Source organism: Panthera onca, chromosome C2 (genome assembly GCF_046562875.1).
Source record: "Panthera onca isolate mPanOnc1 chromosome C2, mPanOnc1 haplotype 2, whole genome shotgun sequence".
In the NCBI taxonomy this organism is placed as follows: Eukaryota; Metazoa; Chordata; class Mammalia; order Carnivora; family Felidae; genus Panthera; species Panthera onca.
Genome location: NC_138347.1, coordinates 135,451,000 through 135,465,829, shown reverse-complemented (window position 1 = coordinate 135,465,829; position 14,830 = coordinate 135,451,000). Strand labels below are relative to the sequence as shown.

The following is a 14,830-nucleotide window of genomic DNA, read 5'->3' as shown; positions in this document are numbered from 1 at the left end:
TTGTAAATTTCTTCTATTACTAATAAAGACTTCTATTCCTTAAGAAATTCAGTAACTACAGAATTTGATAGTGTTCTTTTCCTGGGCATGTTATGATGGATTTTTGCAATGTAAATATGGGGCTACGTGTTTCAGATTTAATCAATGTTTTCTGAAGGTCAGAATTTCAACCTGTTACCCAGAGCATGATAGTATTTAGAATTTTTCGAGAGAGTCTGTATACTTTCCTTGAATGGTAAATACAAAGAATCACTTGTCATTGACTCTTAATTGAAAATTAAGGGATGACTTAAAGTACTGCCTGTGAAAACGTAGCATAAATCTTAGATGATGCTTTAGTAATACTCTTTTTCTAACAATTCATCTTCTGATACTCTCTTTGAAAGTTCTACTTCTCTAGTAGTATCTTGTATCTTTATGTATCGGGCTGTCAGCCTTCCACTGCCTTTGTCTAGGCAGCTTGAGAACTATACAGTTCAATGCTGTTGTATTATGAGCATTTCATTTATTCTTAACTTCGCTCGATCGTCTCTCTGTGAAAGATTTCATGGCAAGTTAAGCTACTCAAAGGAAGGAGACCAATTAGGCAGCTTCAGTTTGTGTTACACGTAAAGCAGATGCTTAATAAAATTAAGAATACAATTGAGGCTCTCTCCTCTTTACCACTTCAAATGTAACTAATACATTTCTATGTAGAATTGATGCTTCTGACTGTTCATTTTCTAAACAGAGTGGAGAAGGAGAGGGAAGGATCACCGCTGGCTGGGCAGAGCTCAGGAGCAAGCTCACCCTGTGCCTTTCATTCCCTGCAGGGCTTGCTTTCAGAAATCCTCCGAAAGGAAGAGGACCCCAAGACTGCATCCCAGTCTTTGCTGGTAAACCTTCGGGCTATGCAGAATTTCTTGCAGTTACCAGAAGCTGAAAGAGATCGAATTTACCAGGATGAAAGGGAAAGGAGCTTGAATGCTGCCTCGGCTATGGGTCCAGCCCCCCTGATAAGCACACCACCCAGCCGCCCTCCCCAGGTGAAGTCTCCTGTGCTCTTTGCCCTTCTTTTTCTTCTTCCTCCTCCTCCTCCTCCTCCTCCTCCTCCTCCTCCTCCTCCTCCTCCTCCTCTTTTTCCTCTTCTTTTTAATGTCTCAGGAAGAATCTCAACAAGAAATTGGAAAGATAGATGAATAGATACCAATTTTTCTAAAAATAATAATTCATAGAGTTGCTTGAGGAGAATTTGGTCCCAAATCAGTGATTCTGATATAAAAACAATAAGCTACTAATTAGAGGAAAGAAAATTGCTTTCTGTTGCTTCCTTTTGGGGGTTCTTTGGGGGTGAAAAGTAGTCTTTAAATGGGATGTTTGTCTCTACTACTATTATTAAGTAAAGAAATATTTTAAGCTCAATACGAAAAAAAGTAATAGTCCATTTTATCCCTCTGAGTTTTAGAACTGCCGTTTGAATAGTGAATAAATAAAAATAAATAAATAATTCCATTTGTATTTATGCTTTCCAATACGAACTGCAGCTGGTACCAATTACACATCATCTTGTTCGTAATCTTTCATAATTAAGTTTAATACAATCCTTGAAGGCAGCTTTAAATGGTGCTGATAAGGAACGCCATCCATATTCCCAGAAATGGGCACATTTTCTGTTTTTCTGAATTTTTGCACTTTTAGAAAAGACAAAAGTCACCATGCAGTTGGAAGTAGGGACCTGTATAGGGACCTGACTTTGTGTACATGTATCTATATTTATATTTTTTAAATAGAGTTTTAAAGATAACCTTGTAATTATGAGAATTAAAGAAGTTGATTTGCAGTACAAACTCATAGATAAAAGTTTGATAATGGATTAGACTTCAAATCAATAGGCAAGTATATTTTTACACATTTAATTTATAGCATGTACAACTCTTAAAAATAAGGTCAGCTAAAGCTGGATCAAAACTGAATATGGGAGGCACCTGGGTGGCTCAGTCGGTTAAGCGTCCGACTTCAGCTCAGGTCACAATCTCACAGTTTGTGAGTTCGAGCCCTGCATCGGGCCCTGTGCTGACAGCTCAGAGCCTGGAGCCTGCTTCGGATTCTGTGTCTCCCTCTCTCTCTGACCCTCCCCCCTCACACTCTGTCTCTGTCTGTCTCTCTCTCAAGAATAAACAAATATTAAAAAAAATTTTTAAAAACTGAATATGGAACATAAAATATTCATACAAGGTCATCATGAAATTGTATTTTGATGTTAATTTCTTTCCATCAATAGTAAAAAAAAAAATTCCCACCTTTCCAAGTATGGAAATATAGAAAAGCTCATTCAACACTAAAAATGAAATTGCCACAGATAATAACTTCATCAGTAAAGAATAGACATAATATTCAGCCACTTGTTGAGGTCCTTAAGCTGTACATTGTAATGTTCTGAAATGAATCTTTTGTGGAAACATCCAGAGTTCGTTTTCTCCATTTTATGTAATAAAAATCATTCGGTCTTGATGTCTATAGGCACAGAGTGTAAGGAAGTCATTGCTGTAATTGTGAATAAGAAAGTCATGGGCCTCTAGTAGAGAATAATGACATTTATCTGCATGTATACATATCTACCTGTCTACACATACAGTTACTGAATTTGATCTGTAAAGCCTTCCTTAAAATATTTTTTAAGAAAAAAAATGAAGAATTCTTTATGTGTATATGTGTATACATACATATATATGTATATGTGTGTGTGTGTATATATATATATATGGTTTTTAGAGAGTGATTAAACAAAAATAATGTACTTTGGACTTGGTTTAACACTTAGTTTGTGGTGTTTAGAGTTAATGCACCATCGTTAGTTAACTTTGCTTCTATAATCGTCACAGAAGGCCTCTGGGCAAAGAGTTATTTTACTTATCACTTAATCTGCAATACTAACAAAAGAATTGCTTACTTAAGATCAGTATGAACTTCAGCATTAAGCTGTTTCTTTTTTCTTTTTTTTTTAATCTAAATATTTGACTTAGTAGTTCCTTAAGACAGTTTTGTTTTCTAATATTTCTGTGATTTTAATGCTTTTGTTTTTTCTAATGTGATTCTGCTATCCTTATTCATCAAGTTTTTCCTTTAGCCACATTTACATTAATTCTTAAGTGGTATTTCTTTTCATATACCATTAAGATACTCTTGGGTAGCTTTCTTATATATACGTCTAAAGACTATGTCTGCTGGTAAGTTGGGAAGAAAATATAATTTATTTTGGCCTGCATTATTGATTAACTAGTTGAGCCACCCTTAGCTTTATTTGTTTGTTCTCAAAAGGGGTTGAGACCAAGGCCATAGCGGGGATACCCAGCCAACGATGAACATGTAGTAAAGTATGTAGATACCACAGATTCTTAGTGAAACTCTTTCAAAGGAAAACAGTTTCTGTTAATGCAGAATTACTAGCCCTCTAACCAAATTCCGAAATGATTATCAGATGTGTGTAGTTTTAGTTCACTGCTATAATATACATCTTCAAGTATCTTAACTTGCCTAAGAATCCCTTTGCATTACTTAATATTATTTTAATAGAGCTCATAACCACTTTGTCCACCTTTTACCCTTTAACAATGACTTTCTGAATTAAATTTTAAGAAATCTTAAATGTATTAAAAGTATTATCAATGTGAAATGAGTACTTAATGTGTTCTCCAGCAGTGGAGTTAGTATAGTTTTGCAACAGTTGAAATGGAACCAATACACCATACTTAAGGTTTTAATATGTTTATTACAAGTGATTAAAATGGAAGGGGAAAAAAGGACAAAACCACAGATACAGAAACAAACTGCAGAATTTTATCTTTTTTAATTTTATATTTTTGACAAAGAGGAGTCTATCATCACATTTCATTTCACTGTACAGGAAGAGATTCAAAACATATTTTGAGACAAGTCTTTGGCTTGGTTTGGAGCCGAACCCTGATTTCTTTCTAAAGTACTGCTTTTCAAAGGCAGAGGTCTCTTATGGCTCACAGGAGACCAGACTACCTTTAGGCCTGAGAGAGCTGGATTCTCTTCCAGCTCCTTCCCTGTAGAGTTGAGGTCATACAGAAGATGATTGATGTTATATTTTTAAGAGAGAGAGAGAGAGAGAGAGCATGCAAGTAGGGGAGGGGAAGAGAGAGAGGGAGATACAGAATCTGAAGCAAGCTCCAAGGCTCTGAGCTATTAGCCCAGAGCCAGACACGGGGCTCAAACCCATGAACCGTGAGATCATGACCTAAGCCAAAGTCGGACACTTAACCGACTAAGCCACCATGGTGCCCCCATACAGAGGATGATTGAGATATCTTCCCAGTGTCATACCAGACTAAGGACCTAAACTATTGAGTAACTCGGATTCTAAATTATCTTTAAGACGGCTCTTCCCTGGTTTTAGTCCAGCCCCAAGTTTTATTCCAAGGAGTACTTCCCTGGGAAAATCTAGGCCAGCCTCAGATATCACCAGAGCTCTTGGCTGGCTGCTGCCTAGGTGAGATGCCCCTGCTGCAGACCTGTCCCTTGTGCCTCAGTTGGGCTCTGTCCCTCTGTGCCTCAGTTGGGCTCAGCCATGGGCTCTGTCCTCTGTCAGCGGCAGTTGGCTCTGGGCCCAACCTACTTGCTGAAAGCCTGTTTTCATAACTTACGTTTTCCAATTAGAGAAATAAGAATACCTTGTACTCGATAATGGTTTCATAGTTCTCTAGCACCCTCATGCACGTTAGTTCATTGAATCCTCATTTCAACCTTTTGGTAGGAGAAAGAGGAAAAAAAAAAAAAAACAAAGTTAAGACTTTGTCAATTTTCACGACCCCTATTAAGTCTCTTGCTCTTTCTCCACACCTCAGGCCACCTCTTCAAAACGCAAACATTTTAGGAAGGGGAAAATGAAATGTGGGGACTTTTTCTGTCTGTCATAGAGGATGGGAAGTTTTATTTTTAGATTAGGAAGAGGAACACATGTGAGAACATTCTCCTGATACAATATGTTAAATGTTTGACAAATGCTCTGTTTTTGAAGACGTCAGACAGTTGGGCATTTCTGAAATGGTGGAGAGAGTAGCCCTTTCCAAACTTTGTTCGTATGAAAATGTCTGGGGGAACCCAAACCCTCCAAAGCTCCCTGGTCTTAAAGTTTCTTTTCTGATTATGGTTAGCAAATTTAACAAATGAGTTTATAAGAGGACTTTGATTAATAGTAATTAGTGATTATTTTCTGGGACTTGTCTGTTCCATGGAACAGATCAGTTTTAAGTTGATGATTTCTGTTTAGGTATGTGCTTATTTGATTTTATTTGTGTGTTTCATTATGTGTGGCTTTTAGAGTTAGCAATTTCTGTTTCCATAAGGACTGTTTGAAAGCCTCTAATTACCAAGTTATAACTTATACATGAATTACATGATTATTTTTTCTTATATTTTTACATCTCTTTATGTAATTCTTTAGTTTCTCCTGAAGAAAGACGGGATATTTTATAACGGCATTAGAAAACGTCCCAAGTTCCTATTAGCAATGTATAATTTACATAGTGGCTGCACCCTTCCGTCTCTTTACAACAAAGTCTTCTATAATGTAATGAAACATGGCTTCAGTCATGGGCGCTCAGTTAACATTTGGTAAAAGTTTTGTTATGAATCACGTGGCCAGCATGATTTTAAGATCTTACGTGCTTATAAGATGCTTCCCATTAACAGTCATCTTTTAAAATAACTAGAGGACTTTATAACGTCCGGATTAGGAAAATAATTAATACTGTTCCTAAAAAGAACAGAAAGAAAAGTAGTATGAAAAGATAGGACCATGATATTCAAGCCGGTGTTAATATGTAAAAATTTAAGGATGGGGACCATTTTCTGTCACTGGTAAAAGTACTTCAAAACAGCACATTCCTTGTATAACAATTCCAAGAAAACATCTGTAGTTTATATGCCTTGACAAATAAATTCAGGTTGGATTACTCCGGGTAATAACTAAAGCAGATAAAGCCGTTAGCTAAAAATTAGACATTAATGAGCCTGACTCAGCAAAAGGCCACCAAAAAGCAGGTCCAGCATATCTTTAAAAAGTAAGAGTTTTTCCAAATAAAGAACTCTTGTATAACATCATGACCTCAGTATAGTGCAGTGGTTTCTAAAATAAGCATTAGCATTAGACAGACTTGAGTTTAGAGCTCATGTTGCCTTATGAATAAATCACTTCTTTGTTTTAGGAGAGTTTTCTCAATTTTCAACTGGGGCAATAATAGTCCGTACTCGGGCCTGTTGTGCAGGTTAGAGCTAATGTACCTGAACATGATGCCTAGCACATTAGAAACAACTAATAACTGCCAGCCTTTGTTATTACCATAATTACTGTTAAAACTACGACCAACTTTAATTGTGTGTGTGTGCGTGTGTGTGTGCGTGCACACACGTGTGCACTATGTGCTTGCGGGCAGTCCCTCCTCCGTCAACGAATCGTACATACACTGATTGGGACCACAGTAGAGTTCGTTTTGAGTAGTATGTATGAGGTAGGTGGCATGTATATAGTACCTAGGGTTCGTTTGCTAGCATGATTCGATGCATTCAGCGATCCATGGAGAAACAAAATAGAATTTTCCTGGAAAATTTGCATTCTCCTGCACAGATTTTAGTGAAATATAAAGCAGACCCCAGTGCTTGCACCCTGTGCTCACTTGGGAGGGTATAATCGTAGAAGCTCCAATTCTCAACTGCTTCCCCGGCGCCGCGGTAATGAGGGAGTAGCACACCCTACCTTGATAAAAGCTATTCGGAAAGCAACTGCATTTATTTTACCTCCTGTGCTATTTGCGGAGAAGAGCTGAAGAGTAGTTTGTTTTGCCTGGAATGAACTACTTTATGAATTTTAATGTGTGATATAATATTAAAAGCTAAACCAGGATTAACGAAGATTTTTTTTGTACTAAGCTAAAATAGTACTTAGTAGAGTGAGGTAGAAAAGATTTTCGTTTCCATTTTTACCTGGGGAAAAATTCAGCTTTCATATTTTTGAAAAGCTGTCCAAGTCAGTTCCCCTTAAGCAATAGCTTGTGCTTAGGAAAAAATGTGATTCCAGAATTCTAATAGCTTATCTATGATAAGATACGTATCTGAGCCAACAAGATGATAAAGAAAAGCTTTTCTAAATATTTTTTTAAATGAGTGATAGAGTTTCTTTATATTTAAAAAAAATTGTTGCTCTAATTTTTTTTTTTTCTGTTTTAAAGGTTTTGTCTGTATGCCTTTTCCACTTTTGATTGTGTTGCCTACTAGGAAGCAGTTACTTGATTTTTTTTTTTAATGATTTGAAATTCTTGCTTTTTGGTTCCAGTTGAAATTGCTTTATTAAAAAAAATTAAACAGAAGAAATTTTTAGAAACCAGATCACAGGGTTGAAACAAATGATTATAGCCCACCTCAAAGATAAATTCTTAAACATAGTTTTTACAAAAGAATGACAATTATTTTAAAAACAAACTGAAACAAGTTTCCAAAGCCTGCTTCCTTAACTATTGCTAAGCAGATTGCTACCAAGGAACTTTCTTCCAATGTACTGGACTTCATGCCCCCATTTCCATAACATTCAATTTTCAAAGCGATTGAAATGGCTTTTCTTTTCTCTTTCATTTAAGCAGTGAGAAAAATAGGTATTAAAAGAGACCCCATGGGGTGATCAAATCTATCCTTCTGCCTCAAAGCAAGACCACCCCAGAGCAAAGTTGCGAATCTCACCAAAGCAACTTTGTAGGCAATTTATGGTAATGCTTTAACTCTTCTGGCTCCTAAAGTGGTATTTAGCAGATTATTGCTTCAAAGCCCCGTGTATGTTCTTAGTGGCCTCCAGTCGTTAATATACCTCCGAGAGTGTCCTTGCATTCTGGAGCCATAGAGCTGGAAGGGGCATTCTGGAAATCACGCTTCCACGCTTGCCATTCCCATCTCCAGCTTATAGGTTAGTAGTGGCAAATGAGGTCTAACCAGTTGGTGACTTACCCTGCCTTACTCTCTGTGTCCTCACTTGGGCCTGTGGCCCACCCATTTCACAGCATCATCCTTTCAGTGCCTAGAAGGGTAGTGTCCAAGTGGAAGAATCTCGCTGCCTCCTCAAGTTAAGCAAGTTAAGGGTGTTATTTTGCTAACTGGCTAGAAGTTAGGAGGCATGTTTTAAAGACTCCTATTTCCTCTCTTAAGTGCAGAGGATTGAATTGCTTTAGGATAACCCCTGCATATCTTTTGATAACCAAATATTAACGGCGATTCTGAAAGATTTGCAGCGTGACTAAAAGGATGTATCATTTCGTGACCAAAAAAAAAAAAAAAAATCATTCATTCTGGAATGGACTTCATTTTCTGTTGCTCATTGTATATGTGAGGAATTGTCCAAGATGATAACGGAAACCTGGGCTCTGGAAGGGATCCTAAGAAATGTGGCCCTTAGTGAGTCATTTTGCTGGGAGAAGCAGGGTCCTGTATCTGTGGTGACTTCCATTTACATTTTCCCCAATTTCCTGGTAAAAAAGCAACGACATCATTTATATGTAAAAATTTCCAGGCTGATTCACATGACTGCATAATAAAAATTAAATTAGGAGTTTTAAAAATTAATAATAGTTATCAATAAATTTTGAGGTTGAGATTTTATTTTTACCCCCAAATTTTGTGTCATTTTCCTGCTGATACCTGCTTATTGTTATTACCAAAGGCATTGATACTAATTTTTCACTCAAGATTATTCATTTTGAATATAAGGTCACCAATTCTATAATATGTGTAACTTGTAGTAATGTTCTGTTAAATATTGTGAAACATTTTCTTCTTGTCTGGTTCCACGAGTCAAAAGGAAATAGTTACATACTGGGGTGCCAGGAGAAGATGAAATAATTATACAGAACAGCTCGGACACGCACGTGTAAAATGCAACCAGCCTTTATGATAATTAAACAAGGCACTCTACCTGTTTCATGGATGGATAGAAGATTTAAATATGCAGCTTTGCAAATGGCTTTGTTATGGAAGATTTTAAAAATGAAACATAAGAGGAACAGGCATTGAAAAAAAAGAGTCCAAAATTAAAAAGGCCGTAGTATGTGATAGCTATTAGTGATGCAATTGTCTATTAGGCACCGGGCACCCAGTGAAGGTACAGCACTGGGCATTATGATTTTAATTGTGAATTTCCTTTGTTAGAATTGCAATGGACAGTAATTGGGAAACAATTCGTTTAGGGTTTTCAAGTCTTTGAAACTATTCTGTTTTCCAGAAAACTTACTTTATGATGCTCTAATTCCTGTTTGTCAGCTGGCAATTGCTGTCTTATTACCGATGCAATCACCTGTGACAATGTGACTTTCTTAACTTAAGCAATCTGATCTCGGGGTAATAACTAATGTTGAATGACTGCACTGTTGATCACCTTGATCATAAAAGGAACAACAGTGTCCAGTTTGGATGCCGAGCCTGAAAAGCTTCAAAACAATTTGGCCAATGAAAAATGACAGTCATGTTGAAAATGTTTTGTAGGTGAAAACAGCTACGATTGCCACTGAGAGGAATGGGAAACCAGAGAACAATACCATGAACATTAATGCTTCCATTTATGATGAGATTCAGCAGGAAATGAAGCGCGCTAAAGTGTCCCAAGCACTGTTTGCAAAGGTTGCCGCAACCAAAAGCCAGGTAAGAGCCTCTGTTAGGCACTGAGAATGTTGATCCGCGATGCCTGTGAAAATTTCTTTCAGAGGGGTGTCTGTTTTCAGTATTGACCCTACTGAATTGACCCTATTGCAGTATTGACCCTATTGCATCCAAGAGAGGTCAGAGTCTCCAGGATTATTGACAGAGCTCTGTGATGAAAAAAATATGTTGTTCAGATTCAGGCAGTAGATAAGTGGTTCTGTTTCCTCCCAACACCTACTCTCCAGACCAAGGATTTCTCGGTAACTCTCTGGGGTCAGTTAATAGTTGTTTTCAGAAGGATATTGTAATGTAGAGGCAATTTCTCAATGTGGTCTATTGTACTGGTGCAAGTAACTTGAATTACTATTGTTTCATTATTACTTAGATGACCTTGATCTCCATCCTAAAATACTGCAAACATAATAGTTTCTTCTGTTCCAACTCAGCCATCTGCATCTATTAGGTGCACTCACTAAAACAAACCAGCTCGCCCACCAAACAAAACTTTGCACATTAATGACCCTCATTTTTCCATAGATACATGATATGTAAGACGTACAGACTGAATTGCAACTAGAAAAACTGTCCAAGTCTGGTAAATTATAAATGAATAGAAATGAATTGGAAAAGTTACAAGTCCCCACTAAACAAGATGAATACGTAACAAAGGACAGAAAATGCAGTCCTTTATCAGTATAATTCTCATATATTGATAATTTGTGCCCATCAAAAGCAGGGTCATCCATAGGAACAAACTTATAATTACTTCTAAACCTTTGTTCAAAGCCACAAATACTTTTTAAAGGACCAAAAGAATACTGAACTGTCTTCTCCTTTACAAATATTTGGTAACAAGATCAAGGTGGGGATTTAGAGGCAGTCAAGGGCTCAGGTGAGATTTTAACAACTTGCAATTTTAGACAGACACGTTTTCCCTATCATTAGTGAACTCTCCTTTGTAAAACGGCCTTCTTTGCTGCTGTCAACTTCTGATAAAAATATACAATTCTGAGAGTACTTACATACACTGGATTGACTATACCATACTTTTTTTTTTTTTTTTTTAGCTCTTCCTAAAATTTTTCTCTATCAGCATTAATCGTGGTACTCGATAGGAGTTTTGCTTTAGAAAAGGTTGTTCTTATTTAAGTTATAGACTGGTTGAAATACTTAAGGGATATCTTGGAAATGTTATATAAAAATGATTAAACTCAAGCTGTGGACTGTAAAAATTATAGCTTTATAGGCCACATGCCTGCCTACCCTTCAATCACTGTCAAAGTGATAATTTCTACAATAATATGTTTCTTTTATTGTGAGATTCTAAACATCAAGTGCTGTTTAAACATTAAACTGAATTGTTTATGTTAGTGCTGTACTCAGCGTGTCATACATCAGGCCACCGTAATCTCTCATGGAATGTAAAATTCTGTCATGAATCATGGCTTGTATATCGGAAATTACTGTAATTTTGATTGGAAATTACAGGGCTCTTGAAATGTTTCTAATTATGATAGAATGTTAGAGCCGCTTCAAACCTGTGTGCTTCTTCAGATGTCTTCATTTACATGCCAAGACTATGCATTAAGGAGAAATGTCCTGTTCTCCCTTTACCCCTCACCCACCCACCCTGCACGTTCTTGTTTGGGCTATTTAGTCTAATTATGATGAGGATCTCGTATTCAGACGTATATTATCTTGCCTTTCTTTCTGATCCTACGTCTTTTCTGACCTGTCCAATTAAATTAGCAAGAACAACAGACTGGATCCCTATAGCGCCCCTTTCTCCACTCCCAAAAATAGATAAACAGAGAAACTAGGTGTGTATTATTGTAATACATGGGGTCAGCCTTAAAACATACAAAATACTAAAACTTTTTGTTAACTGTCCTTTCCTTGCTTGTCATCTGTCCTTGAATTCAGTGGCGTTTCCTCCCTCCCCATTTCCTTTCCGAAACGCAGAGCTCCTTTAGGGTTGGCAGTCCCTTTGTTACCTTCATCCTTTCTTTCTCTTAAATGATGTCTCCACATCTGCCCAACTGGGCTGAGTTACTGATGTGGGAACTCTGTAGACAGTGGCGGCAGTTGGTTGGTAACGTCATGTGAGTGCTGTTCTGGTGAGTTTTTTAAACATCCCAGCTCTCTGCCCCTGTCCTACGAAGCTCCCCGTGAGTCTCTTTCAGCAAGTGTCGATTGGCAGCTTCTGGGCCTCTGCCAGGACGGTGTGTTTCCCAGAACCCCTTAACCTGATCCCCTCATTACTGAAGAAGAAAGAATCCAGGGAGCCGGTTGTTGGCTGTGGGGTCCAGCATAGTGTTAACTTTCATTCTCTCGGATAGTTATTCTTCCTAACTACTACTCTCCTATAACTTCCCAACAGAGGATTTTTGTAGTTTTCTCTTTGTTGGTCAGTTTAGGTGTTAGCACTGCCCTCATTATGAAACTATGTAGAAAGATTTGCGATTCCTTAAAAATAAGCAGTCCAAAAACTGTGTATATATACCACTTGGAAAAGTGTGACTTAACAAGGGAAGTAGTCACTATTTAAGTTCTGTTCTGCCATGATTTTTGTGAAGGAAATGGAAAAACCAGCAAATACCCCCCCCCCCCCCCCCCCCCCCCCCCCCCCCCCGCTGAAGTCTTCAAACTAGATTGACCTTCTCGTGGTCAAAATTTTAACCTCTAAAAGAGCGATTTATGTCTTGGATGTATGTGTCAAGGCTTGTCAGAGTGTGGCAGAGGTCCCTGAAAATGACGTGTGTGTAAAAAGGGAAGAACAGAAGTCTTTTATCTCAGCCCGTCTCACTCCATCTGCTTCTGGTTCTCTGGGCTAGCTTACCTTCCAGCACTGTCTTTGTACTTAGACTCCACTGTGCGTTACGAATGACCTACATTTAATTCTCAGAGTAACCTTTTGAGCTGGGCTTGTTTTCCTCATTTTATACACGAGAGTCACCGGACTCATAAATAGTAGAGCCAATCCTAATTTCTTGATTCTCTGCATCTGGCCTCCTATTTTAGAATTTCCTTGGGGTTCTAGGTAGCCTCAGTCCTGAAGTGATACCCTGCTCCAGGAAAGAGGAATTAGGGGTGTTGGACTAATTTGATCGAGGGAACGGTGAGAACTTTCCTTTCTTCATTGACGTTTCCATGGAATATGGGTTCTTACCAGAATAGGGTCCTTGGAATCCAGGCTTTTTCATGTCCCATTGTGCTAGGGGAAGATCCATGGTGGGGGATCCCCAAAGTAGGCTATGGTCCTGTCTGTATCACTGGTGTTATAATATTGAAAAATTATTTAACCTTTTTGAGCCCAAGATTCTTTTAACATGGGAGAAGGTCACATGCTACAATAGATGCAGAAGAGCTTTTAAATTATACAGCACTCTGCACAAATGGATAATGTCTTATAATGTGCTACCCAAGGGGCTCAGACCTCTACACAGAGTGACTTCTTATTATCTGTGTATGTATCTGAAATACTTTCCATTTTAAACTAAAAGGTAAAGCTTTAGGTAGCTGGGAGGCAGTGTAATTATTTGAAAGTTTCCACGGTCCCAGAATGTTACGAAACCACACATATCACAGTTGGGCTATGTACTGACTAATGCACAAAGTATTTTCAGTAAAAGAAACCAACTCTGTGGATTCCACCATTTCACATGTATTACATGATCTCTTCTTTTCGATGAGTAATAGAAATGGGATTGTTTTTAACTCTAATAGAAATGTCTGAATAAAATATGCAAGTGAAAACTGAAGGTAGGCTACTTTCTGTGCTTGGGTAGGAAAGCAGGCTAATGCAAACTTTAAAAAGATGATATGCTTTAAACATAATGTGAATAGCTCCAAATGAATACACTTTATATTCTGGGTATTCAAATAAGCAGCAGTTTTTCCAAGTGAATCATATTGGAATTTTATCAAACATTTAGTCTGATAACATTCAAATAATTATGAGAGCAGAATTCGCTAATTTTACTGTTTAAAAAAAAATAGTTGATTTGGGTAATAACCATTACGGTAGCAAGGTTCAGTTACTGTTCATTGGTTATAGTGTTTTCATATGGGAGATGGAAATGGAATTTTTTCCTTAATGGTGGCAGATGTTGGAATCTAATTTTATTCCACAGCAAACCCCCTGAGAGCTCTGAGACTTAAGGTGTATGTCCAGCAAGGGGACATTAGTGGCACCATAGGCCTTGCCTTGTACATCGAATTGTTACATTGATTTTCGTGTCTGCAGAGGTGGGGCTTCCAGATACAGTAATACAGGAGTACAGGGCTTTTATGGGCCGGCGCTGCATCGCCACTTGTGTTTAGAAAATGATTTCTCTCCGGTGCTTTATTGAACAGGGTATTTCTTTTAGGTAGAGCGACGGGATGATGAAAATTCTATCTGACTGAACATGACTGAGTATAATCTTTGGCACTCCCTACCCACCAGTCCCGTACAGTTACAGGACTCTTTGCCTGCTACTGATAACAGCTAGTTGATAGGTATGGTTTTAGTGCTCAAAGAAGAAAAAAAGAAAAAAGAAAAAAAGTGGTTCTTTGCTTCTGCAAAAGACAGCACGACCAGTGGAGGAGACCATATAATTTAAAGCCTTTTGCTTTCTTCCATTCACTTTTCCGACACTTTTGTCACCGAGGTTCAAAGCCTTTAGTGAGGGGAGCGAAGGGAGGGGGGAGTGGAAGAAAGAAGGAAGCTTTCGTGCATCTTTGTGGCCTTTGGGTTTGAAATTCTTAGATGGTGATTAGAATGTCTTAGATACAAGTACGAAGACATATCACGGATCATTGGGGCTAGAAATGGGGCAAAAAAATGTAATCTTCATTGCCGGGGATAGGAACGCATAAGGACAAAATCCAGGGGGAAAAAAAAACCACGGAACCATGATTGCATACTGTATTCCAGCATGTTAGTGAAGGCATCTTTTATTTTGTCAGAATTAAATTATACTTCACGGAAACTATACTTTGAAGCTCAGTGCTGATTCATTCTTTTGGAATGTTCATGCAACAGACTTTGCTGCAACACGATTTCACCTGTGTAGCCTCTTATTTAAGACACAAAGGAGGCCCCTGCAGATCTGAGAGTCACGGTTTCTGTTATTTCTGGTGCCACATCCTTTTCTGGGAGTCTGTGGGA

At 37.9% G+C, this 14,830-nt stretch overlaps 1 protein-coding gene across 9 annotated transcripts in view; it reads left to right on the top strand.

Moving 5' to 3' along the window:
- SATB1 (SATB homeobox 1) overlaps positions 1–14,830 on the top strand; it is a 101,601-nt gene that overhangs the window by 58,623 nt on the left and 28,148 nt on the right. For all 9 annotated transcript variants that reach the window (XM_081790133.1, XM_060638583.3, XM_060638580.3 and 6 more), the window contains 2 exons: positions 813–1,025; positions 9,523–9,678. In XM_081790133.1, the coding sequence (XP_081646259.1) occupies positions 813–1,025; positions 9,523–9,678 (369 nt within the window). The remainder of the gene's footprint in view (positions 1–812; positions 1,026–9,522; positions 9,679–14,830) is intronic.